Source organism: Mesitornis unicolor, unplaced genomic scaffold, assembly GCF_000695765.1.
Source record: "Mesitornis unicolor isolate BGI_N332 unplaced genomic scaffold, ASM69576v1 scaffold13336, whole genome shotgun sequence".
Classification (NCBI taxonomy): Eukaryota; Metazoa; Chordata; class Aves; order Mesitornithiformes; family Mesitornithidae; genus Mesitornis; species Mesitornis unicolor.
Window position 1 is genome coordinate 1 of NW_010191747.1, and position 26,957 is coordinate 26,957.

Below are 26,957 nucleotides of genomic sequence, written 5' to 3' on the forward strand. Positions count from 1 at the left end.
GGACTGGACGAGCTTTCAAGGTCCCTTCCAAGTCTTAACATTCTGTGATTCTATATTTGTTGATAGGAATACAGAACTCTTCTGCAATGTTCTTCTCTCACAAAGCTTAAACAAAATCCTCAAGATCTCACTATTTTTCAGACCAAATCAAACTTAAAGTGCCCTTCACATACAAAGAAAGGCTCAATAGTGTCTGTGTGTTGAATGCATAACTGAAGTTCATTGCACACTTGTGTAGTCAGTCATTTGGAGTTGAAGTGGTTTTTGCTGTAGCAAGCCTAAGCTTCAGTAGCATAACTTAAGCCAAAGGTTGCTAATAAGAAGGTGTTTGGCTTCTCTTCAGATGCTGGTTCCAGTGTGGAAGAAATTGAATTCAGTTGGGATGAGTATCTAGAAGACACAGGAGCAACTGCAGCCCCCCATGGATCTTTCAAACATGTAAGTAAGGGAGTGTGTGTTTTCTTACCATTTCCTACATTGTTTTTTTTAGATGCTGAATGTTTAGGGTTTCTTTGATTGCACTGGAAGATTTTTTTCATAAAGCCCAAACTGTCCATTCTTTTTCTTCTTTTGATGATTGCTACTGGAGAACTGCTATGGAGGAACTAGCTTTACAAAGTTGGTGGCGTGGTTCTTGAACAGCAGAATTCAAATGTGCTCTCAAAGGTTTTAATGGTGGCTCTCAAGGAGGCCAAGGAGAAAATAATAGCTTTGCCAAGCACTTGACTGTAGGAGTTATAAAACTGATTAGGATAATTGCTGAGCACAGGCTTAATAGATAGGATGAGGTCTTGATAAGCCCTTGTCTTTGCCCTTGGATATCTTTAGTCAAGTGTTTGTTGGTAAATCCTGGAGTGCGTTGTAGCATTGGGTGAGATCTGCATGTGAAGTCTGGCTTCCTGCAGTGGATCATCAGTGAAGGTGAGCTGGATAGAGCTGATCCCAAACTTCTTGGGTCTCTTCCAACAATTAAAACACCTACCAGGATGCCAGCCTGTATCTTTATCCAACTCTTTATTACAGTTGCTATTTGATAGTCCTTCAAAGGCCGGCTGTGGGCCTTCTACCATTGCAGTGAGGGTAGCGACTTGTGTGTGGAACATTGCTAGGAAAGCACCCCGTGGTGCTCAGGCTTTCAGGTCCAGCATCATCACATTCAGTAAAGGAGACTTCAGTCAGCAGGAAAACAAACTGAGATCTGTTCAAAGAAGGATCACAAAGCATTTTGAATTGAAAGGTTACCTGAAGAAGTGTGAAACATTTAAAAAATCCATTAAAATATGGCAGTAGCGATAGTAGGAAAGATGCACAGTAAATGCAGACTTTGCAGAGGCTCTTCCATGCACTGGGATGTGGTTGTAAGCTTTTTGTTCAAAATAAACATTCAGATATTTCTGAAGGAGAGAGACCTATGCTTGCTTTGGTTTTCCTTAGCGTGCTGAGGCTCTAGCAGGAGCAAGCTTACTCAGAGTGGTGGTGTTCATCCAGCCCACGTTGAGGGAGCAGTATGGAATCAGAGCAACGGCATTTTGCAGTAGTGCGAGGAGCAGTCTGTCTGCTCCTCTGGTGTGGTTTACCTTACGTGATCTGTTAAAGAAACTTGCTGTTGTAGCTTGGCCGTTATACAAACTAATTGTAATGCCAGCTTTACAGTGGTGGCCAACTGAGTAAACATTGCAGCTATATTTTGTTAAGTGGCAGGAGACAGCTTTGAATGGCTTTGATACCCCTGCACTGCACTCTTTGCCAACTCAGCTGTGTCAAACAAGAGGTCTGATTGCAACGGCCATGGTCAGTAGAGGTACAACTCGGTTTAAAAACCCCCACAGTTTGTAGTATTATTCCCTATGTGTGTAGAACGTAGTGCAGTTCTGTGGGTTCAGGTAACGTTGTGGCAGAGAGTGCTTTAGTGAGCAGGTGTGGGCACAGCCTCGCGGTGCCACCTGGTCCCTTTCTGCTGCATTGGGTGCCCTCCTGGGGGCAGCGCCATGGAGGGGCTGTGCTGGGGGAGCTTGGCTGGCCGTGCTTCGCACCCCAGCAGCTGGAGGTGGCCTGGGAACTCGGGGTGCCGGGAGCACTGCGCAGGGGGACATGAATGAGCGTGGAAATAGATGCCTGCATGTTCAGGAGGGGAACAGCCAGGCATTTGCTAGCAGAGTTCCCTTAGAATTTGTCTGGAGGCCAATTTTTATGTTCTCTGTGATAGACTTGGCATAAAATTTTGTGAAGTTAATGCTGACGCTGAATTGACAACCAAAGAGAAGAGCATATTTACAGCAGTGTCACTTCACCTAGATCTTGCTGTTAATAGAAATTCAATAGTGCAAGGTCACATGCTCTGTATTTCTGCTCTCCATTAGAAGGTAATGGTTTGGTAAAGGTAGAGGAGAACCTCAGTGGATAGCAACAGCCTGTCTATGTGACAAAGCCCTGAGAAAAATGCTGGTGATCCAGGATACATCAGGTGAGAGATTTTCACTACAGGCACTGATGTCTCTGTGCTAGCGACTGGTGGTCCCTCTGCCTGGAATCTGTGTGATGCTAGTTGCTTGACTTGAAGAAAGACTTATTTTTATAATATAGCATCAGGAGAGCTAAGAGGGAACTACTTTTGTACTCTTGAAAAAACAGAGGGAAAAAACTAAGCTGGAGGAGTAATAGTGACACAAGAGAAGGCCAACTGTATCCTGGGCAGCATCAGAAGTGGCCAGCAGGGCGAGGGAGGGGATTCTGCCCCTCTGCTCTGGTGAGACCCCACCTGGATACTGTGTCCAGTTCTGGGGCCCCCAGCATAAGAAGGACATGGAGCTGTTGGAGCCGGTCCAGAGGAGGCCATGAAGATGATCAGAGGGCTGGAGCACCTCCCCTCTGAGGACCAGCTGAGCGAGCTGGGGCTGTTCAGCCTGGAGAAGAGAAGGCTCCGGGGGGACCTTATTGCAGCCTTCCAGTTCCTGAAGGGGTCCTGCAGAAAAGCTGGGGAGGGACTTTTTATAAGGGCGGGTAGTGATAGAACAAGAGGGAATGGTTTTAAACTGGAAGAGGGGAGATTTAGACTGGATATTAGAAAGAAATTCTTTACTGTGAGAGTGGTGAGACACTGGCACAGGTTGCCCAGGGAAGCTGTGGATGCCTCATCCCTGGAAGTGCTCAAGGCCAGGTTGGACGGGGCTTTGGACAACCTGGGCTGGTGGGAGGTGTCCCTGCCCATGGGAAGGGGTTTGGACTGGGGGAGCTTTTAGGACCCTTCCGACCCAAATCATTCTGTGATTCTATAACATAAATAAATAATTAGGAATACATTTTAGATAGAAGCTTAAGTTTTTTGTTTGGTTCTTTTTAAATATTGGAGCAGTGAGGCTGTGACCAACCTCCAATTATGAGCGGTGGGTGAGAAATACCTAACCCACGTTGTAGGAGAGTACCTGGTCAGGTTAAGAAAATGTAATCCACGGTTGCACAGGCTGTGTTAGCAAAGAAGTGGACTTGCTGATGGGAAGAAGAACTTTATTTTCATTCGTATGCTTGTATTAATTCTGAAAGTTTTGATTTTACTATGGGTAAGACGCACTGGAAAATAAAAGCTACTTCCTCAAATTAAGCGTATTCTAACGTTTAATTTGTTTGCATTTTAAAAAATTAAACAATATTGAGATCAACGTGACTGCTTTGCCTACAGTCTAGCAGGAAAAAGAGCTTACCAAAAACCTGGAGTTGCACTGGATGCCAGTGCTGTCATCTCACCCTAAGTCTAAATACACTTTCTCTGCAACTGTTGAATGTGCTTTTTAAAAGTCCTTTCTGGAACTTATATACATGTGTAAACATATTAAAAATAAATTAGTGTTCAGTGTTATCTGAGTACATGTATTTGCTATGTCTTCTTGTATGCTCTTAATACTTTTTGTCCGTTCTTTGTCATTACCTACCTTGTGAGCTGGGTCAGATCCCAGGTCTGACCTGTGACAGGGAACAAAGTGGGGGGACAGCACTCGAGGGGAAGGGGGGCGGGGGTCAGAGCTGCCTGAGCAGCGCAGTCACTGACCGCTCTCAGCCACCTCAGCCTGGTGTGCAGCTGGAAGCTGCCGCTCTCAGACCCACTGCGCCAAGGAAAATACCTTCAGAGCTGGTCCACAGCATCTCCTGCCAGCCTAAAGAAACCAAGTTCTGGGCTTTAAACTGCGCAGTGGTGTCGTCTTGCCCAGCTGCCAGGAGAGGGTGCTAACTTCTTGGTCTCTGCTGCATCCACCGGGGAACAAAAATGACAGTGTTTGATAAATGCACCTGACTTCAAGGAAAGCTCCATCTGTTGCTGTTGGCTTCACTGAATGCAGCTCTCTCCGTCAGGAGGCCTTGCTGAAAGTTTGGGCATAGAGACCTGCACAGATTTCCCAATTCCTCAGACTTCGTGTCGAGCTCATGGCTTTTCTTTCAGGAATCAGACTATGGAGTCTTTAGTAATATCTCTCCAGCAAGGCAACGATCTTTTTGGAGAGATGACCTCTGTAATACCACTTCAAAACATCTGCAGGTATTGGGTCCTGCTGATTTTGTTCTTAAGAGGGGTTTTCTCTAAGCGAAGGGTATTAACCTAAAGGATGTGAACAGTTAACAGAGGCGTGTGCTTTGCCTTCTGATGTGGTTCTCTTAGTTGTATTTTTAGCAAAGTGATATGTGCTGGCTGATGAGACTCTAATAGCTGTGGCAGTTACTGAACCGTCAGTGCAGAACTGGTAATAAATAACCCAGAAAAAGATAAACTGCACCTGCACTATACCAAAAGCCTTCTTGCAGTTGATTCAAAGAGGAAATGGAGCTTGGGACCACTTGAGAAAGGAAACTCCAGTTACATTCAGCTGAGAACAGGGGATTGACACGTTAGGTTTTTAATTAAGACTGAGGCCATGGAATTAAGCATAGCTCAGAGACATACTGTAGTGAAAGCAAAACAAGGTCCTCCTGCTCCTTCAGGAGTGTTTGAGCTGGGAGAAGTTAAGGATATAAAAAAATTAATGTTCTGCTTCCTCTTTTTACATTTATGCTTCAGTATCTGAGTACTGTGCAGTCAGATTCCTCGCCTGCACAAAGCACACACACACACAGAGCACACAGTATCAGGTGCTTTATTGCTGTCAAAGCACGAGTTCACTGAAGAACACACACTTTTTATGTTCTGTGCAATTTATTTAACAATGCTACGTACAGAATAATTTAGGGTTTTGGATAGAGACATTAAAATTCCTTATCCTGCAATCTGTGCAGATTCGTGCCTTCTTAAACGGGCATTGGAGAAGAGAGGGTGGTATCGTTATCTACAGTACATGTATGTACATTAAACAGGCTTTTTGTCCAAAGAGGCTGAAAGACATAGTTTAACACAACAACTCAGAGTCGTGTTGCCGAGTCTGACCTTTAGTTTTGCCCAGCTTGACAGCCCAGCTGTGAGTTGGAAAGCTTTTCATGGATGGGTAAGGTATTGCCCAGGGCAGGAAGATGAATTGCAAGGTACCGATTTAAGGTTGAAAAGACGCTCTGAAATGCAAAGGCGATTTCATTAATGGTGTTTCTGCGTATGTTTCAATTTGAATCACATAATGTGATGAAGTTGTTTCTCTGAAGAGACTGGATAGCATTTGGCTTGAGGTTTTTCGCTGATGAACATGTCTAAATGGTTTCCCCTGTTGTTCCATGAAGCTTCTGAGAGGTGCTCAGATGTGATGACCTTCTTCCTCTTCAGGTGGATACAAGTCTGCAGAATGGTTTTGCCCCTGGTATGAAGCTGGAAGTTGCTGACAAGTCTGACCAAAACACCTACTGGGTAGCCACCATCATTACTACCTGTGGGCAGCTGCTCCTGTTGCGCTATGATGGTTACGGGGAAGACCGCAAGGCTGACTTTTGGTGTGATATCATGACAGCTGATTTACACCCCATCGGCTGGTGTGAGCAGAACAAGAAGATTCTCAAAGTGCCTGAAGGTATTGGCTCCATATTCAGATGTAGGGACTACATGCAAAAATACTATTTTGTCCTTTGTAAGCCTGACAGGTAATCTTTGTAATTGCTGTTATGCACAAGTGGTGTTGCTGTGAGGACAGGTTGAGGTGGTCTGCCGTGTTCTTCTGAAATCTTCTGACTTACAGTAGGAGGTTGCTCTTTCATCAGAGAGGAGTTAATTTAAGAATTGGAGTTACTTTTACAGAGACTTGTCGTTATCTGACTCATCACCCACCAAATTCTAGTGCTTTGTCATTTCCCGTAAAGATTTTGCTGTTGCTTTGTTTCTTCTTTTAAGGTATTTTTGGTGAATGTGTGGCAGACTCTTCTGAATTAGGCAGTACAAGAGTGTGGTAATGTCTTGTTGTCTTTAACTGGCAGGAAGAATCACACGCTTTCTTTTTCACGATTCTCTTAGGTATCAAGGACAAGATACCTGACCAGGAGGAATTCCTTCAGCGGGTGCTGAAGGGAGCCTGCAGTGCTCCTGCTAACCTGCTGGAGGGGGTAAGTGCTGCACTGGGCGGCATCTTCAGTCTTGTCTTGGTTTTGCCCTTTGTTATTAAGGGAACCACTATTCAGATTGACAGTTTAATTCCTTTTTTAAGTTCAGAGAGCATTGTATTGTGCTGTAAGCATAATAACACTCATAACACTGAGAAACACTAGAGAAGTGGAACTTTATTTACAGTATTTCATTTTGATAGTGTTTTCCTGAAACATATCTGTCACTGCAGGTTTGGGCTGTTCATTAACACTATCGAAAGAAACACTTTCTTCTAACTTCCTTAGCTTTCAGTCTTCCTTCCTGTTCTCCTCCTCCTTCATACAGCTCTAAGGAAACAATCCTTTATTTTAGCTAGGTTTCATGTTGTGCCCCTTCTCAGTTGACTCCTTTCACTATTTTTTTCTTACTAAAGGGAAGGATATTGTTTCACTGAAATCTTGCATCTTTGCCAGTGAAGAATCAAAGTTTTATCCCCTCCTCTGCCCTTAAAACATTATTTGCACCTCTTATCGGTGTCTAGTTTTAAATACAGAAAATAATTTCTGAAAAATGCCATTGACATCTTCTTTTGCAGCTAACATTTTTACCTTTGCATCTTTTCTGTCTGGTCATCTTTGTATGCTAAATAACTCAGTTTTAGAAAGAGATTATTTGTGTTTCCTTTGAACCTTGAATACATAAGTGATGATGCTTCTGAAAATGATTCTGTGGACTTCAATGAAACGTCTGACTGTATATACAGGCAGTGCAGCAGCTCTGATGCACACATCAGCAATTCTAAACATTGTCATTTCTGTTGTCCTGTGTTAGAAACAGACCTGTACTTCTTTACTTCTGTATTCATACTTTATTTATGCAAAGATAATGTGTATAAAGAAGTGGAAGTATGGAATTTGCTTTGGTCTGTTGTACAGAATAATTTGCGTTCTCTTTGTAGCTTCACAGAGGGAAAAATCCATTGGATCTCATTGCACCAGGCTCCCGACTAGAACTGCAAAATACCCGTGATTCCCTGGAAGCCTGGATAGTCAACGTGATAGAAAACATCGGTGGGAGACTTAAACTGCGATACGAGGGGCTGGGTGACTCTGACAAATTTGACCAGTGGATATTCTACTTGGACCCTTTCCTTCATCAAGTGGGATGGGCAGCTCAACATGGATATAGCCTGCAGCCACCTTCAGGTACTTCGGAACATGTATCTTTTATATGGTCATCAGAGACTAGAGAATACTGCTGCTGCTTTGGTGCTCTAAGTCTGCCTTCTGGATGTATACAGTCAGTGATCTGACAAATATTGTACCTAATGAAATGTGAGTGAAAACACCGGTAAATAGTCCTGCGAGACTTCACCCACTCATTCAAAAGTTGCTAAATTTTTTCACTGTCAAAACTCTCCACCCATTTGTGGAAAGGGAGGAGCTGAGGAAAAGATTGCCTTCACACTTATTATTTGTAGGTTTGTATCCTGGGCCAGGGGAAAGTCATCTGGTTTTGAAATACTGCTCAACAGGAGCTGTTGCAGCTGGGACTCCAAGTGCACTGGGCTAATTAAGGCTTTGTCTAAAGAGATACTGCATGGATATGAAAATGACCTTAAAAACAGGTGCCCAGGGAATGAGTGCATGGAAGCAGAGGAAGAGAGTAGATCCTCTTCTATCAGAGAGATGTGTGGTCTGCAATTACAGATGCTAAAAGAGTACCTTATGCAACTGGGAAGGAATTGTGGAGCATTCATTGGGCTTTCTGCTTGCTTAAGCATAAAACAGACTATCATTATCAGGATAGGATTTGTTTTCTGGTCGTGCATTTCTCCAGAAGTTTTCCTCGGTGTTGATATGACCTCCCAGTTTCTCAGAAAAACTAGGCTGGGCGGCATATGAGTGATACTGCTGCTTGACTTCAGTGCCTTTTTGTAACACATCCAAATGTCTAAGAAAACAGTAAGTTTTTAAGAAGGAAGTATCTTGAATCTTCAGAATTTTGAATTTTTTGATTCTGAACAGATGTGAATTTAGCACTTGGAGGAGCACAAATCAAACGTGTTTTCTGAGGGAAAAGAAGAAGAAAGATTACTTCATTCACTGTTTTCCTTTCTTTTTACTCAAGCCATTAGGTCCTTGAAGAGCGAAGCAGATTGGCAGGAGATCCTGAAGAAGGTGAAAGAGGAGGAAGAGGAATCATCAGTTCCTACGGATCTCTTCAAGGTAAAGATACAGTATGTGTAGCTTAACACTGTGTGTGATATCATGAAAATGCTGTATTCCTAACAAATGATTCAGGGAAGTCAGTCACTGTTACTGAAACTTCTTAAGCTGTTTTGTTTTGGTTCTTTATTTTTTTCCTTTTTCTATTTTCCAAAAATCATACTATGATACAATTCTTGTGAAGTTAAACAATGCTCCTGTCACAAGTATGTGAGCCATTACTTGTCATACTGGGAGAAATCTCTGGTTCAGGGAATTTCTGTTGACTTACCAGGCCACCCTGTATTGTGAAATCTTGATTCTGTGTGGGGAACATCAGAGGAGGAAAACTTTGAGACTCAATTTCCTAAGACTCATAGAAAACTGTCGGTCTCGGAGGGCATAGTTGGCCTTATCATTATAGAGAGGTTGCTGGTACTCTGACATGTTTATATCCTATAATAAACTAATAAAAACTCAAGTTATGCTCTTCAGTCTAATACATAAGGTACATCTTTTTGATGGAGAAAGGCAGGTAATCACTCTGATACTTCATTCTTCAGGATAAACCTGTGATTGGAGTGCATTCGTTCTCTGAAGGCATGAAGTTAGAAGCTGTGGACCCAATGGCTCCTTTTGTAATCTCTCCTGCTACCGTTCTCAAGGTACCGGTTCTTTAACTTGTCCTGTTAAGATTGAGTTCAGTTGCTACTTCTCTTCTTAAATGCTCAGGAAATTCTCATTAATTGATTATCTTAAAATCTTGAACTAGTTTTCAAATTAAGTATTTTGTATGCCTCCCTTAGGGGACAGGTTGCCAGGAAAAAAAACCTTAACTGCTGCTGGTGAAGACATTGGATTTGAAAATAAGGGAAAAGTTCATAAAGATACAAGCTCAAAAAGCCAAATGGCTGAAATTGTAAAATGCAGATTTTTAAAATTTTATATAACCCATCATAAGCCGAGTATCCACTTAAAGACAGGTTGTGGAGTTTTGTTTTTGCAGAAGTTAACGTCAGTACAAGCTCCAATTTTTAAGTGGCCCGGCTTCCAAGGTTCCATACGTGGATTTAAAAGTTGAGATGCAATCTCCCCAGTGTAATCAGGTTTTGAGCAACTTCCATCTTCCTGTTTTAGTGAACAGGTGAAAGGTTCTAAAGAGACCTGCTTTGATGTAGTAAACAAAATGTCACTGTGCAACACAAAACTAGGACATATTTTAAAATATTTTTTAGTATATTTTCCAGAACCTGTTGCTTTTTCTTTAGGACAGATAGTCTCTCAGTATGATATCTTACATTTTGGTGATCTCTTTCTTTTAAACTCTAACATACAGTTTCTTCAAGTCAGGTGCTCGCTTATTACTAAAAAGGTGTAACCAGTTCCAGTTTACTTCTCTTGACTTCTCCTGTCCTGCTCCTGGTTACCTTAGGAGCACAGTGGTTTTACTTGTGACAGTCCATCCTAGGACACAGTTCAGCCTTGTGGAAAGAAGCAGTTTTGTTATTACAGAATAACAGTGAGACTGCAAACTCTGATTTCTGTGCATTTTTCATGAGAAAATCTCAAGTAGCACTTGATCAGCTTACTTTTAAAGTGCTTGTACATAGTCTTTTATTATTACTGATTTTCGTTAAGTTTCCAGATGTTGCAGAAGAATATACTGGTTTATGAACCCCATAGATTCTTGTTTAATTATTTTTTTTACCCTTTACAGTATTTCAAGGTAAGGGATTTCCATCATCCAGTGTTGCTGTTTAATAAATTTATCAAAATGGAGGAGAGGGAGCAGTAGATCAGAATCTGCTACTTACAAGACCACATGGTTCTCTTTTGGCTAACTACAGGTGTACAATGAAAAATATTTCATGATAGAAATTGATGACTTGAGACCAGAGCACACAACCAGCCAATCCTACATTTGTCATGTCAACAGTGCTGGTATTTTCCCTGTGCAATGGAGCCTGAAGAATGGCTTGCATCTCAGTCCCCCACCAGGTATGTTTGTGCAAGCTTGTCCTGCTCACTCCTCTTCGAAGGCAGTGGGTTGCCGTTCCCCAGAGTGCTGTTTAGGACAACACTTCTGCAAAAGAATTACGTGTAGCAGCACAGGCAGAAAACAAGAAGGATGAAATTCTGAGAAACGGGAGCTTTGAGTTAGTGAAACTGAAGTCTCCTGGGTATGTGCCTGGATTTGAGAAGATGACAGTAGTTGGGAATGCTGGTCGTGCATAATAACCTGAACGCTCAGACAAATGGAGTATATGTTCCAGGGCTGAAGGCAATGTTGATTTCAGCATTAATTAACATGGTATCAGCCTCTGCATTGGATTTTTGCTTCTGGTCAAATTGGAATATTGTTATCCAGTGTCTTATACTATTTTTAGAATATCTTATCACTTAGAAATTAATGAAGTATTTTTTTTGCAAGGACCTATCAGGCAAGGTAGCAGATTGCTGAAACATTGCTTCAGGACATGAGGGAATTGGGGAGTGATCCTCAGCTACTGAAATATTTATGCATTTTCTCAAAATGGAAATGTCTATGGCAGTGTAAAACCAGGGACTCGGTACTCTTAATCACGGTCATGGATTCAAAATGGTTTGTTGTAGCTGCTCGTGACATCAGAGGAGCAAAGAGCACAGGATGTTTGTTTCTTGCCTTTCCTTGGATAAGGTACAAACAGTGGCTTTGCTTGACTCAGCATTACCTAGAATTTTGCATGTGAAAGGTGAAACCTCACTTTCTAGGCATGTCACTGGAGCTAACAAAGATTTTAAGCTTATCTTGTAGCCTCCCCTGGAAATGGTGGGCATCCCGAGTTGTCTCATGAGTCCTGTGGGCACTGAGAAAAATAAATAGGTCCTTCTGTGGTTAGCGCTCCCTGAGGGACAGTTCAACTTAATGCTTTTAGATTGTCATGTTGATATCACATTCTTAGACTAGTTCTAAAATTCTGTTTGATTTCTTAAACCCCCTCTCACAGGCATGCAGTACCCACAGGTACTGCTGGAAACACTGCTGCAGTTGTCTCCCTGCTAATATAGTGCCAGCCTCAAACTGTCATGGCAGTGTTCCTCTAAGTAGAATGTAGTTCGTCTTTTTCTTGGAGAGATACTCTGTCTCCTGATGGACTCCACGTTAAGACTCTTCCCTTCAAACATGTATGCAGATTTACAGCTGTTAGCAAGCTTGACTAACTGCTCTCTTAATCACTTGGTATTTAACGTGTTCTAGAGAGTGATAGTTGGTACTGAGCACATTTTGGGTGCTCTATTTTAAAAAAAATTAAAAATTTTATAGCTGACATGACATTAACAAAGTAATCTTGTAGAAACGTAGAATTTCATCTGTACCCTGTAAAAAGGGTGCAAATGCTTCCACTTGTTTCAATTGCTGCCCTTGTCTGCTTTACAGATAGACTTGATTTATGCTTCAGGTTGCTCTCTGTGAAATCACTTTTAGTTTGGTGCCATTTCAAGTCAGAAATGGGATTCAATGTGGGGCAGTGCCCAAAAGCCCCTCTGCAATGAAAATCAAGAGGATATCTCAAAGATGTGAGAACCGTGCTATGGACTCCCCTCAGATGGCTCAGTAAAGCCCTAGTCAGCTGAGAAACCTCAGCGACCCAAACAGCTTTCAGTGATCTATACTTCTTGTCAGTTTGAAATGAGTCATTTGTTCTCATGCTGTTGACCTCTAATCCGTTTGCTTTTTCTTCACCTAGGTTATCCTGGACAGGACTTTGATTGGGCAGACTACCTCAAACAATGTGGTGCTGAAGCAGCTCCCCAGAGCTGCTTCCCTTTGGTACGGTTCTCTTGCAGAAAAATCTCTCCTCTGTTATAAAAATGGCACTCTTGATGCCAGGGAGAAGAACCTTTGGCATGTTTTTTAGTTAAAGTACTTGTGAGAACTGAGGAAATGGAAGAGTTAAGACGGTGCAAATGTATGTGAGCAGTGGTAGGTTCGTGCCAACTTCCTAGATAAGTGGACTCAGTGCTTCAGTTGTGATAAAGCAGATTGAAAAGAAATTAGTGCTTTGTAAAATTGAGTCCGTGGAATAGTCATAGAGCAGCGTCAGTCCTTGGCATTATGGAAACAGCCTTTTAATAGACCTTGTTTTCATTTACTTTAGAGTGCTTTTTCAATCTGCCTTCCTTTCAGCTCGAAAAATCCATTCCATTGTGTTAATCAATACTAAGTCATCTTAAATTAGTACCAGCTAATCATTTTACATTAATCAGTGCTTGATAGATTTTGGGCTTTTGTTGGTTCAGTGACAGTATTGCTGTCTCCCAAAGCAGAGTACCTTGTCAAGCAGAAAAGGGTGCTATTAACACTTGCCTTCCAAGTCCATTTACAATACTTGGGCTATTGCAGTGCTTAGGGGAAGAAATTAAAATGAATAATTACCATTTTTGAAGAGGGTGTTGCTGGCTATGAATTCTGGTTGCCCTTGTTCTTGTCTTGTAAACTGTAGCCTCTTAGCACAGGTCATTGAACTTATTATCCTTTTTCTGAGCAGGGTTGATGGCTGTAGGCTAGTTCCAGAATACATAATGTATTGATCCTGTAATTATGTTGCAGAGTGGCTTTGGGCAGAAGAGTCCTCTGGCTGTTACTTGTTATCTTCACCTCGGGCACTTCAGAGCTAGCTAGATAGCCTTTCTTACGTTTTAGGATTTTTTTCCCTAAATTGGGACTAAATTGATGAATAAAGTGAAATCCTACTTACACAGAAAATATAAAATGAAAAGAAAGCTTCCTTTGCTGTCTGCCAGAACTCACTTGGATGAGGCAGGAATGTTATTTGCATATGTAAAATGGATTTCCAAGCTAACAGAATAGAATAGGGTGCCCAGTCAGACTATTTGTTAGACTTATCACTTAGGCAGCAAGCAGCAGAGAGTTCCTGGCTGCTTAGAATGCACTCAGTCCTTTCAGTGAGTCTCAGCATCCTTATTTTGGAGCACAAACATGTTCTTTTCTTCTTCTGTCTATAGAGCCGTTTTTAAGTTCTTTGTAGTTCATAATGTATCTTACTTGTATTCAATGTGCTAATTATCCAAAATCTTCTCTGACTGCATGAGTGTATTTCTATCTTACTCAGACACTGAGGCTTTTAAATGTTGCTGCTATTCATGGCTATTTATATCATATACTGGATATGCAGATGGTACTTTACTGAAGTATTCTGTCTTTTTCCTAGTTAACTTCCGACCATGGGTTTAAAGAGAACATGAAACTTGAGGCTGTGAACCCAGTTGATCCTGAAGAAGTTTGCATTGCTACAGTCACCAAGTTGAAAGATTCCTACCTCTGGCTTCAGCTGGAGGGTAAGCCTGATGTGGAAGAGGAGAGTAGCATTTGCATCGCTTCTTCTGTGGTACCATCATCAAACCTGAAGACTATCTGGAGTTTGCTGAATACTGGCAGCAAATCGCCATTTCCTCAATGAAAACACAGCAAAAACTCATTGGCATTGTTGGTTTCCCAGTTAGCCTTGGATGGCAGCACGTACTTAAGCCAGGCTGTAGCAGGCATCTGTGCGTTGCAGTGTGTCAGTGCTAGGCTAGAGCAGTGTGAAGTGCTGATCAGTGTCTTTTAGAAAGCAAAGGCCTTCTAACATTTTTAGAAATGAATTACTTGCATTCTGAGCAAGCTTTGACCAGACCCAGGAAGAAAACTTTCAGAGAGGTGGGTGCTGGTCTCTTCTCCCAGGTGATGGGGGATAGAACAAGGGGAAACGGCACCAAGCTGTGCCAAGGGAGGTTCAGGTCAGAGATAAGGAGGAAGTTCTTTACTGAGAAGGTCGTCAGAAGCTGGAACAGGCTGCCCAGGGAGGTGGTGGAGTCACCATCCCTGGATGTGTTTAAGGAGCGGGTAGATGAGGTACTTAGGGATATGGTTTAGGGGGTAGACAGGAGCGGTTGGACGTGATGATCTCAGAGGTCTTTTCCAACCAAGCCATTCTGTGATTCTGTGATTCTTCATTGAGACAGAATAGGCCGATGTCAGCCATTCTCCATTATAATCCCATTTCTTGATTGAGGGTACATCAGCATGCACTTACTATGCGCTGTGCATCTCTGCTAAACTGTGGGTGCCAAATTCCCATCTCCAGCCTTTAGGAGAAAACAAATGAGGTCAGGAAAGAATCTGGTCAGTAAAAAGAGATGAATAAACAATTGATATTGCATTCCAGACTCTTCATAAATAAAAGCAGTTTCACTGGCAAGCATATAGCAAGCATTAACCAAATGAGGTTTTTATTTTTATGTTACATAGTTTTTGCTTCTCTAACCTGAACAGGCACCAAGAAGCCCGTCCCTGACTGTATAGTGAGCGTGGAATCAATGAATATATTTCCAGTGGGTTGGTGTGAGACGAATGGATATCAGCTCAGACCTCCTCGCAAAGCTATAGGTATCAGTTCTGTTCTGTTTGCAGCACTCAGCTGGGTTGACAGAGTTGTCGAGACCTTCAGGAGCAGGCTGCTGCAGAATTATTGTAGACATCACTGCATTTGGAACCACTGACCATGTACAGAGAATCCATGCCTTGTGCAGCTGCTGTGCTGGCTGATAGGTCCAGTTGGAATCCATACAACTCCAGAACAGGCAGTGTTGACTTGAGACCTTTGCATGCTGTGCGAGCACATGGCAATGATCCCTTAGTCACAACAAGGATATCACGTCTGTGTGTACGCACAAACACCCGTGCTATGCACAATACTCTTGTCTGAGCTGTTCTTGACGTGTGTCTGACCCTGATACTGATTTTATACTTGCACTTGTGCAAGTAAAATTAAAGTCATAACAAAACGGTGTTGAGTGTGTGTATGTTTTGGAGCCGAAATGAAGGGGACTAGCTTTTTAAATGAGCTAGACAGACATGAACCCTTAATAACAAAATGTGGAAAAGTAAATCCTACTTGTTTGAACTGAGCTAGTAAGTAGCCTAAGATAGTGTCTTCTCTCAACTGGTTAGTAAGCTCTGCTTATTAAAGTTTAATGGGAGCTGGAGAAACTGAAGAACTTCCTGAATGTTTATTAAGTAAAATAATAAAATTGTAAGATTGGAATGAGCTGTCATTTACTGCAAGTCAAAGCAAGAGAAATTAATCTGTGACTTCTCCGCACTGTCAAGGACAGAGGAGGAGACAGGGGAACCTAATTAGAGAAAAGATGCTTAAAAAGAAATCCAGACGTTTGTTGGGGAGAAAGCCTGAAATTGCTGAAAAGGCACTTACTGCACTACCTTGTTTAATATTATTACCCGATTGTGAAAGCCAGAATTAGCAAGTGGACCCATCATCTAGTTGACTTTATTAGTTGCAAGTGTTTTCCTCCATAGCAATTGGCCTACGTCATACATGTTTCTAACCAGCTGATTTCATTCTATTGCAACGTTAAATGGTGTGGAAGTTCCCTGTGCCAGTAAAGTGGTGAGTCAGGTCACCTTTGGGTGCTGAAAAGGAAAGCATATGATTCCTTTATGCCTGGTATTACAGGTAGTTTAAGGGCTATGGTGCAAATAAAGGTGCACTAGAGGTGAGATTTCCTAGAAAACTGGGGATATCCATGTCTGATTTAATGAATTTTTAGTGAAAGTTGAACTAAACCTTTTAGGTTACTTCAAATTACATGGGCCAGCATGTCTCCAGTGCAGGTGGGTCAGCTATCTAGCATTGCATTGGCTTCAAACATAGCTGGTTTTTTAATGCGTGTATAACTTAAAGGAAATAAGTCTAGTGTGTATGTTATACTAGAAGTTTCATTTATTTGCCTCCCTTATTCTGCTGTTTATATTTTCTTGTTCTTCCTTTCAGTAAACAAGCAGAAAAAAATTGCAGTAGTTCAACCAGAGAAACAGTAAGTAACAGCGTTTTTGCTTTTATTTTTTACTTTTTGGTTTGTTGTTTTTCTTATGATTGGCAAATCATGTTGTCTCAGGGGAGGTTTAGCTCTCCAGAAGTGCTGTACTGAGGGCGGAGAGATTCCACAATCCTTTTATCTTAATGCTGGTAATTCCTGTTGATGTTGGAAAAGACCTCTCGCGCTGCTTTAGTAGGAGATAGAAAGTGTGGAGTTTGTTATTTAACAACACTAGTGCAACTCAACTGAGTTATTGAATCAGTCAAGTCATTGGAAGCTCTTGGGTTGAAATGGTTGCTCTTTCCTTTTTAAAAGACTGCATTATCTGTGAGTATTGGAGTGCATTTAAGAAAATCTAGCCTGATCTTAAGACTGTTTATAAGTTTGTGCCTGAGCCTTTTTTTAATGGTGATTAATAGGGAAAATTACTGGATTCCCTTTTGGCTGTATTCTCTTCTCAAATAATACAGTTTGTGTAATGTAAACATGCGTAGAAAATGTGGCTGCCTTAACATGTAGCTGTGATTTTGTGCAGCTGATCAGAAAATTTGGCTTTAGTGCAAGTGCTGTCATTTAGTAGATGAACTTCTAATAGTTCTTCCCAGAATAAATGTGGCCCAGACTAGCCAAAAGGGAGAGTTCTGCTAATATCTACAATTAATCTATAAACTCTTTGTCGTGCATATGAAACTTCTTCATGTGACCCTGCTCAAAAATGCTCAGGAGAATGCCTGACAGTTGGTTTTATTGACTCCTGCAGCTTTATAAACACCAGATCTGTCAGTAGGCTTGCCAATGTTTTCATTGCTCCTAAAGTACTGAGCAGACTGTTCTTCCATGTTTTGTAATTGGAATTCTTACCAGCGTACTCGAGTCATTTTGGTTGTGTTTTGTTTGAAATCCATCTTTTTCAAAATGCATAAGTTAAGACTGTACACTGCCTTGTGCCATGAAGCATGAGATGAAGTTAAAAGGAGGCAGAAGTTGTAAACTGTTGTCAGTAGCTTTGTGTGCTGTGTTTATCAGGATGGAGCCCATAGACTTCAAGCAAGGGAGGATTGCTGCTAGCTATAGCAGTACAGTAGTCTTTCCAAATTGAATTTGATAGACCTTGCATGATGTTATTGTGAAGTGGGAGGTATAAAAGACAAATTAATAAGGCTGGACCTGGAGAATTAAAAAATCTGTTTGGTTGGGTTTTAGTAACTGAGAAGCGGATATCCTTACCATCTGTTCCTTTTCCCAATCTTCCTCTTTTAATTTCAGAATTTTTTCTTCAAGGACAGTTCATGATGGACTCAAGAACCAGGAACTGAACTCTTCTGACTCAGGTATTGACCAGAGAGGGCAGACTAACGAAGACAAAATCCTGCAGCAGTTCAGCTGCCTCATTGTTCAGCTGCTTAGCACTCTTTAGATTTTCATCCCTTGATGATTTGTTGAACTTCAAAAAAGAGAGAAACAAACAAAAACATGCAATTACTTGTGTCCTGCAATTGATGTGTGCATTAAACCTGGAAATTAGATTTTTACACCAGAACATACTCCTCTCAGCAGAGGATACGTGGAGCTAAGTGTGTGCTGTGGCCTGTGCGTATGACTTTTGGTCACCTGCTGTGTTTAATAACGCTGGGAGAAACATAACAGGCATGCTGCATCTGTGATCTTGAGTTTTTGGATTCTAGCTTTGGGAAACAGGTTTGTCTGTTTTTAATGAGAACTTCATCGTCATGATAAACAAAAGCAGTTCAAACAGTAAACTCCTTTGTGTGCCAGATGGCAAAATCTAATAATTTTCTAAACTGTTGCAAGAATGAATACGATGAATAAGTACATCTGCTGGTGAAACAGTCATACAGACCTATCTGTTTGGCAACAAAGCGCCACTTCTGCTGTTTTCTGTACAGTGAAATGCACATTGGAAGCTGCACCAAGTGCAAGCTTTATAGAAAATTTTTCCTGATTGTTTAGCATTTTAATTGGCTTTTAATAGAGTCATAGTGTACATTTGACTTCATTTCTTTATCTGCCAGTTACCAATTACTGAATTTAAGATCTTTAAGTGGTAGTGTTGCTCAGTCAAGAAAAACTACACCACTGCTAGGGTAAAACAGTTTTGTATGTATACCTAAGTATCTTGCAATACATATCATAAATAACTTTAATCCTGAGCAGCGTTGAACCATTTAATAGGTTTAGAAAACTCGATGTCGCTTCATCAGTTGCTGTATCTTTACTCTGCTGTTTGAGGGAGAAGAGTCTAAAAATGCAAAGCAATGTGATACTGCAGTTTAGGATAAACAATGGAGAAAAACTTTGCCAGCTTGTGTGGTGGCAGAAGTTTGGAGTAGGGACAATTACTTGACTGGAAAAATTACCCATCATTGCTGTGTAGGAATTGCTTGTGCTACCAACAAGTTGGGATTGCCATTTTCTTGCCTGTTCTCACTGGGGTAATACCATGAAGACTAGCCAGGAGGAAATGGTTTTTCCCCTGATAAATGACCAACTTTATTTCCTAGTTTGACAATTTGCAAGCATACATGTGAAGATTGAAAAGTATTTTGGCAGCATTGAATAACAAGTGCTGTCATTGCAGATGTGACGCTGAAACTACCCCAAGTTCATGTAATTCAATACTTTCCCCTCCTTTTTTACAGCAGGCAAAATACTATGCATTGCAAGAAGCCATTCTTTGCTGAGGTGAGGAGATTGTAATGTGATTTAAAACTTTAAAATCTTTGCTTTCTCATTTCTCAGTGGTGATTAATGGAAAGTACTGCTGCCCAAAGATCTACTTCAACCATCGGTGCTTCTCAGGGCCTTACCTTAACAAAGGCAGGATCGCAGAGCTTCCTCAGTCTGTAGGACCTGGGAACTGTGTTCTTGTTCTGAAAGAGGTGAGGTGGTTTTGCATAGTGGACCTGCATATACCAGTGTCTTATAAACACTGGAGTGTCTCTCTAATTATAGATGGGTAACGAAGAAATTGAAGCTGGTAATGAGTGAAGAGGGATTTTTGGATAAAATCAGCCATGGACTGTTTTATGAATGGCTACAAAGAGTAAAAGCCTCTCATTCTATCTGAGTTACAGGCAGCTTTCTACTGCTAAGCTTTATTTTAGGTTAAAGCAGAATAAGTATGTCTTTTTATAGCTGTAATAAATGCTTTTTCAATTTTAATTAACAGAATTTAGCTTCACATAATCCCAAAATTCCTTTACAGTTTGCACTGTTGATGTTAGAGAGATGTTAGAGATTTTTCTTAGTAGAAATGGCAAACTTTTCAGTAATTAGAAAATGGAAGGAATTCTCTGTGTCTTACGAGTTGGATATGATTTGCAAAGACCAGATGAAGTCGTGGTTTTCGTTTCTATGTCACCGAAGACAGAGGAAGAGGCCATTCTTTACTGCCAAAGAGCATCTTCTCCAGAAGGTGTTTCACAGCAAATTTATAGATACTTTAACGCAGTAATTATTTTTCTGAAATCTCCTAAAAGGTCATAGGGTGGTTATTTTCTGCCCTAATTATCCGAGAGGCTGAACGTTTCCAAGGCATAACTATATGTGCGCACTTGAGCTCTCATGAAATGGTCACATTAAGTGCAGGAATTGGCTGAACATCGCTGCAATTTTTACCTTCCCGAGCATTTATCAAAACTGGGAGAGAGCTTAAGACTTTCTAGCACACATCCTGTAAAACAAAAGTCCAGTTGACAAGAGTCAAGCTGATTATTGAAGAAGTTCCATCTTTGCAAATAGAAAAGTACCCCTGCATTTCTGCACGTTTCAGTACTCTGATGGAAGCTTTGCAGCACTCCAGAAGAGCAGATGTGAAGTTCTGTGGCAGCTTCATTTACCTTCGAAGGTTTAACCTGCTTCACTGCCTGAAAGCATAAAGTATGCACACATGCTGCTGATAGTACAGATGCTTAGTGCTGCTGAAAGCTCAACCAATATGCTTTGTTGTACTCATGACAATTGTGACTATCGCTCAATGGATGAATCCTTGAGTGAGTTTGGCACTTGCATTATATTTAATACTAGTCTTTTGAACTACAGATCTTGGGACTGCTGCATCAGTAGGACTGAAGCTGCCAGTTTAATATGTCAAGGTTCCCAAGCACCCAGTTTGGGAATGATTTGTAATAAGTACCTACTGAAAATAGGAAATACAATTTGAACACACGGTTTGTACTATCTCCCACTAATTCAGGCTATTCACAACTCTGAGTTACTTTACAGCACCAGACAAATTCTCATTTTATTATAGTAATGGCTTTATTATGGTTCATGAAAGCAAATGAGAGAAGAGCTTAATATTCTGCAGTATGATTCTGTAGCAAGTAGTGGGTTGGCAGGCAGCAAAATCCTGCAGCACTTTTTGGCACACCTTCACATGTCAAACAGTTTCCAAGATAATCACTCAGATTTAGACAAGGTTATGCCAGTTTTGTAGTATTCAGCCCTGGGATTTAATTTAGTGACATGTAATTCAAGGGCAGTGACTTTGAAATTGCTAGATACACTCATGACTCTTCGGACAAATTCTGAAGGTTTGGCAAGGCTTAAAGTGTCAACTGCTCTCAGTTTTTTGTTTTGGCAGTATCGGACAGTGTCTGTAATCCTGCTATGAATGACTGCTTTGATGCTAGATAATTTGGATAAATAGAAGTAATTTCCTCTTCTACTCTGGCACTTTAAAACAGTTTTATTGTACAAATAAACATCTTTTCTCCCCTTCCCTCTCTCACTGTAGGTTCTCACCTTATTGATCAATGCAGCTTACAAACCTAGCCGTGTCCTGCGGGAGCTGCAGTTGGATGAAGAGGCTGCATGGCATGGGCACGGAGAGACCCTAAAAGCCAAGTAAATTCTTGTCCTGTTCCCCATCTGATTGATCCCAGTAGCAATGTTCTCTGCAGTCTGTGCTTTAACTTCTCACATTTCAGAGAAGGAAAAATTGCTTATAGCATATCAAGATGCTGACAGATTAAACTTCCATATCTTTATAAATTTCTCTTTATGAATGTCTGGTAAAGTGCATCTGATTTTAATGCTCCTTAATATGCCAGGTGTGCTCTGCTACTGGCATTTAAGCAGCTAGCGGTGAAGTAAGAATGGTGTGGTACTGGTACAACCGGTAGCATATCCACTGGCAGACCTGCAGGTGAGGTTTAAGATTGTTTCATTCACCTGAAGATAATTGTCAGTAATTTAAAGCAGAAGTACATACTTCTTAGGAAGCTTCCTAGACTTCCATGGCATTTCCACCCAAATTTCTCAGTGGAAGAAGGTTCCTTTGAAACTGAGTTACAGCAGTGCTCTGAAATGCCCTGACATGGAAGTCTTTCTAAACAGCCTACCCTGAAGAACTCCATCGTTTTCCTGCTGAGCTTTTTTGGGTCGGAGCTTCTTTGCAAGATAGTTTTCTGGGTAGGAAAAAAGCAGTGATGGCATTTGCATATATTTGATAAATCTAGATATTCCTTTATAGCCTAGTGGTGGTCTTGTAACTAGGTCACCGTGTTCGCATACTAGAGATTAGGTTTTTCCCAATGTGCCATAGAATCCTTCCTACATAGTTTCAGACATGTCAGTAATTCTTCTGTTGAATCAGTTTAATGTCTAAAAAGACACCTTTCCATGTATGGAAGGATCACTCTGGATTTGGACAATAGGAAGATCATATGAAAGGCTAATGTAAATGGCACATGTAGCTGAAGAATAGAGGAAAAAAATACTGTGGTTTCACTGAAGTTGCTGTATGCTCTCTTTTGTCACAGAAGTGACATCAGGGTATCTGGACTATGATGATGTAGCTCTTCTTTTCAGTGTGTTAACTAGATGCTTGCAGGCCTGAGACATCCCTAATAGATACCAGCATGTGCCAGAAGCTGTGCTGGGAGAACAAAGCAGAAATTATGAATTACTCAGGCAGATCTTTCACAGCGCAGCTCTGTCAGCGTCCTGGCAAGGCTGATGAACAAAGAGAAATCTTTTCTTAATTTAAATCAAGCAGGACCAGTATGTGGAGTCATGACAAGTGACTGTCCTGATGAATCATTCAACAGGTAGATGAAAGCTGATTGGAAATGTGACAGTGGTTCATTTGTTTGCCATAGTATGTGCTTAGAATGGTTCACTAGAAGCTGTCTGCTGTTACCTCTATTAGCTGAATTGTGCACTCTCTCTTGGTTTTGGGGACCAGCTGTCCACTTCACTGTGGACGCTTCTGCAGTCCCATGAGAAACGAAGAAAGAACAAGACATCTGAGAACAAAGAAAACAAACTGTATGAGCTCTAGGATAGTCCTCAGATGGTATTTTGTAGTGACTGGCAGGGCAGTGTTGCTGTGTTTGGTACTACGGGCATCCTGAATTCCCAAATTATGACCACATTTTCAATGTTAGGTACAAAGGGAAGAGCTACCGTGCAACTGTGGAAGTTGTGAGGACGGCAGATCGGGTAGCAGATTTCTGTAGAAAGACATGCATCAAGCTGGAGTGTTGTCCAAACCTCTTTGGCCCTCAGATGGTGCTGGATAAGTGTTCAGAGAACTGCTCTGTCCTGACAAAAACTAAATACAGTGAGTAGACCGCTGGACTCAAACTGAGGTAGAGCTTGGGGTGTAATGTTTTTGTTTTCTTCTGGCTTTAGCTCCACAAGGAATCCAGAATACATTGCTTTGTTTACACAAAGAGCAGCTCAAGCACTGTATACACACGCCTATAACATACCTATGGGCCAGTGTGTAGGGGAGAAAAACATTAATTTAATATTACGTGGTAGTACTATGAATTAACTCGTGTGTTTAAAACTTTTATCTCCTTAAAACAACTTTTGGGACAAGAACAGACTCTAATAATTTAAGTGGCATTGTAATTGCTTTTACCAATTTGTGGTGGAAAAAAAAAATACCTTCAAGCTGTTTTCATACCTTTGATGGTTTTTTAGGTTTATTTTAAACTAACTTTAACCACTTGGCACTGTGAGAACAAACAGTGCATTGAGGCCATGTTTAAAAACTATGAAACATCACAAAAAGCATCATTAAATTGGACCACATCTCTGTGGCTGATGATTTTTGTATAAAATTTGATAATTTTGGGCTTCTTGGAGATAGAAAAAGTAAATCTTTTGTAGGGCAAATAAAATTGATTATTAACTCTTCTTCCTTAAACCAAATTGAAGAGGAAATTACAGACGTACTCATTTTGAAGTTTTGCAGAATTGGGATTTCTATTGGGAAATACCTTGCTGCTGATTTTGCAGTCCTGGTGATGGTCACATTGAAGGTACATTTCAACATGGTGCTCCTTTCTTCTGTCCTGGTAGCACACTATTATGGAAAGCGGAAAAACAAGCGGATAGGTCGGCCTCCGGGTGGCCACAGTAACCTGGAAGTAGCCATGAAGAAACCAAATAAAAGACGGAAGAGACGAAAACATTTTTTTGTTCATAAGAAGAAACGTTCTTCTGCTTCAGTGGATAACACTCCAGCTGGATCTCCCCAGGTATGAGACTGCCAGCAACTTTCATAGATACGGGATGTGAACTTCCACCAGCTTCATTTGAAACAACAAACAGTTGCTTGTAACTTCAGGTTACAGCTGACAAATGGGTGGCAGTTACACAGAATCACAGAACGTTAGGGATTGGAAGGGACCTCCAAAGCTCATCCAGTCCAATCCCCCTGCCGGAGCAGGAACACCCAGATGAGGTTGCACAGGAAGGCGTCCAGGCGGGTTTTGAATGTCTGCAGAGAAGGAGACTCCACAACCTCTCTGGGCAGCCTGGGCCAGGGCTCTGTCACCCTCACTGAGAAGAGGTTTCTTCTCAAATTTCAGTGGAACCTCCTGTGTTCCAGTTTGTGTCTGTTACCCCTTGTCCTATCATTGTTTGTCACCGAGAAGAGCCTGGCTCCATCCTCGTGACACTCACCCTTTAAATATTTATAACCATGAATGATGTCTCCCCTCAGTCTCCTCTTCTGCAAACTAAAGAGCCCCAGCTCCCTCAGCCGCTCCTCAGAAGGGAGATGCTCCACTCCCTTGATCATCTTTGTAGCCCTACGCTGGACTCTCTCCAGCAGTTCCTGTCCTTGAACTGAGGGGCCCAGAACTGGATGCAATATTCCAGATGCGGTAGCTTCTGGAATAGTTGTAGCTTTTCTCCTAAACTTCCCTTTTTTTTCTAATTCCATCCCTTTTTTTTCCCTACCTCTTCAGGGCAGTGGGGGAGAAGAGGAGGATGACCAGGATGAAGTAGATGAAGAGTCTCTGACTGAGGATAGTACCTCAGAGCACCAAGACGAATTGCTTGAGGAATCAGAGGTATCGGAGAAGAAATCTCTGTCGTCCTCTCCTACGCAGAGTGAACTGTCTCATTCCCTGGCTCAGGACCGAGACAAGCGGAAGAGGAAGCTCAGGACCTTTTCCTTTTCTGACGATGAAAATAAACCTCCTTCGCCAAAGGTAACTTTGAATGTAGATTGGTGTTCTAGCTTGTACCCTGTTGGGGGCAAAGACAAATATCTTGGGAGTACTAACCATCATACGTGTGTGCTCATAAAACACTCCTGTTACCCCATAACGGGCATTGTGAAGACACTACAGAATAATTAAAAATAGTGATTTTTATTACAGTCACATTACAGGACTGTAATAAAGACTACACAGAAAGCAGTAGGCAGAGTGGTGAACTTTCCATTTCTCAACTGTTGAACTCCTGGTTCAACCTGAGAGGTGATGTGGTGTCGACCAAATCCTGGGTTTAGATCCCTGCTTACTGGCCATAATGATGTTATAGCCTCTGCCCTCAGCACAGTGCTGCTCTGCACATCTCTGCTCACCAAGACACGTGTACAGTTTTGATCTCTCATTAGAGCTTTGTTTGGCAGCTGAATGTTTTAAGTGTGAGGAAGTAGAAGGGAGAGTTTGTCCGTTGCATATGAAATATTTTGGGAGTTCTTTTTGTGCTGGATGGCTCGTTTAGGACATAAAAATGGAAGTTGTTGAAAAGCTGCAGCTGGACAGTAACCCTCTGGAGTGGAGTGTGGCTGACGTTGTACGATTCCTCAAATCCACTGACTGTGCACCGCTGGCGAGAATTTTCCTTGATCAGGTATGATTTTCTGTCTGTTAAAATGTTGAATCTGTGACTTTGCTTCTTATCTCCTCACGACTTGCAAAAAGAAGCTCATTTTAGGGCTCTGAGGAAACGAACGCATGCACAACCTTCAGCAGTTTGGGAGAGGACGGTTAAGGCAGTGGCCAGATTTCTTAGTACTCAGTGGAAGACATTTTTGGTCTGTGGGGCAGATGTATCCCAAAACTATAGAGAATGCCTACAAGCAAACAGCATGAAGGCAGGATCCTGTTTTCTAGGAGATAAAATTTTGCCACTTGTGCTGACTTTTCCAAATGATTCATGTTTTCCATTCTGCAGACTGACTGCAGGTGTCACAGTGTTGTACGGGTGCACAAGTGAACATTCTTGCATTGAAGTGTGACAACTGGAGAAAAACCATGAGTCAAGTTAACGTTGCTCTTGCATCTTGGTTAAAATTTGCCATAAAAACCATAATCTATGAAAAACTGTAGTACTGGAACTGGTGATGATTGTGATTTATGATAGATGTTATAGAAGATATACTTTTCCTTGTAGAACCTCTGTTTCTTTAGAAAGATGCGGAGGTGAGGTAAAGTGACTTTCTGCATTAAATTTTCTTGGTTTCCGTTATTAGGTTTATTTAAAAAAAATAAAGCATCTCACAAGGTTCTGTGCCTTAGCCAGTGCATTTGAGCTGAGATTTTAAGAAAGGAGTTAATAGTTTGTAAGAAAGAGACGTTTGTTTGTTTTAAACTGCCTGGAGTAGCATGAAAGAAACATCTAATTCACAAGCAGACATGAATCTGAAATTACAGCAAGTCAAAGCTGAAGGAGCAGGGAAAATAAAAATGCAAAGTCACTATGGAGTTTTTGTCTTCTGACAGGAAATCGATGGCCAGGCACTGCTGCTGCTGACCCTGCCCACCGTTCAGGAGTGTATGGACTTGAAGCTCGGGCCAGCTATTAAACTTTGCCATCACATTGAGAGGGTCAAACTTGCCTTTTACCAGCAGTTTGCTAACTGACGAACAGCCAAGTTGGAGTAGACCTTTGAAGCACAACTACAGAAACATGCTCCTTTCTCTCTAGCAAGGAAAACCAAATGAAGTTAAACTGAGGCCCTGGTGACCTAAGACCATCTGTCAGCCTCAGTTTTTCACTTTGACAAAAGGAAGACAACATCTGGAGCAAAATGCCAATGCAAACACAGGGGCTATTCTACCAACTGCCAGCTCGGGAACACAATAGTCTCTTGCTCTATGGTTCCCGTTTTT

At 41.5% G+C, this 26,957-nt stretch overlaps 1 protein-coding gene across 1 annotated transcript; it reads left to right on the forward strand.

Moving 5' to 3' along the window:
- Positions 1 to 309: 309 nt before the first annotated feature.
- SFMBT1 (Scm-like with four mbt domains 1) lies at positions 310 to 26,957 on the forward strand (the record flags this gene model as incomplete). Its single annotated transcript, XM_010186846.1, has 19 exons — positions 310 to 438; positions 5,735 to 5,975; positions 6,413 to 6,501; positions 7,440 to 7,686; positions 8,612 to 8,709; positions 9,252 to 9,353; positions 10,536 to 10,686; positions 12,417 to 12,499; positions 13,902 to 14,028; positions 15,005 to 15,118; positions 16,524 to 16,566; positions 17,836 to 17,900; positions 19,330 to 19,469; positions 21,329 to 21,438; positions 22,983 to 23,158; positions 23,908 to 24,086; positions 24,801 to 25,046; positions 25,567 to 25,695; positions 26,568 to 26,957. Coding segments are annotated over 19 exons (2,610 nt in total), but the record flags the coding sequence as incomplete, so codon positions are not given.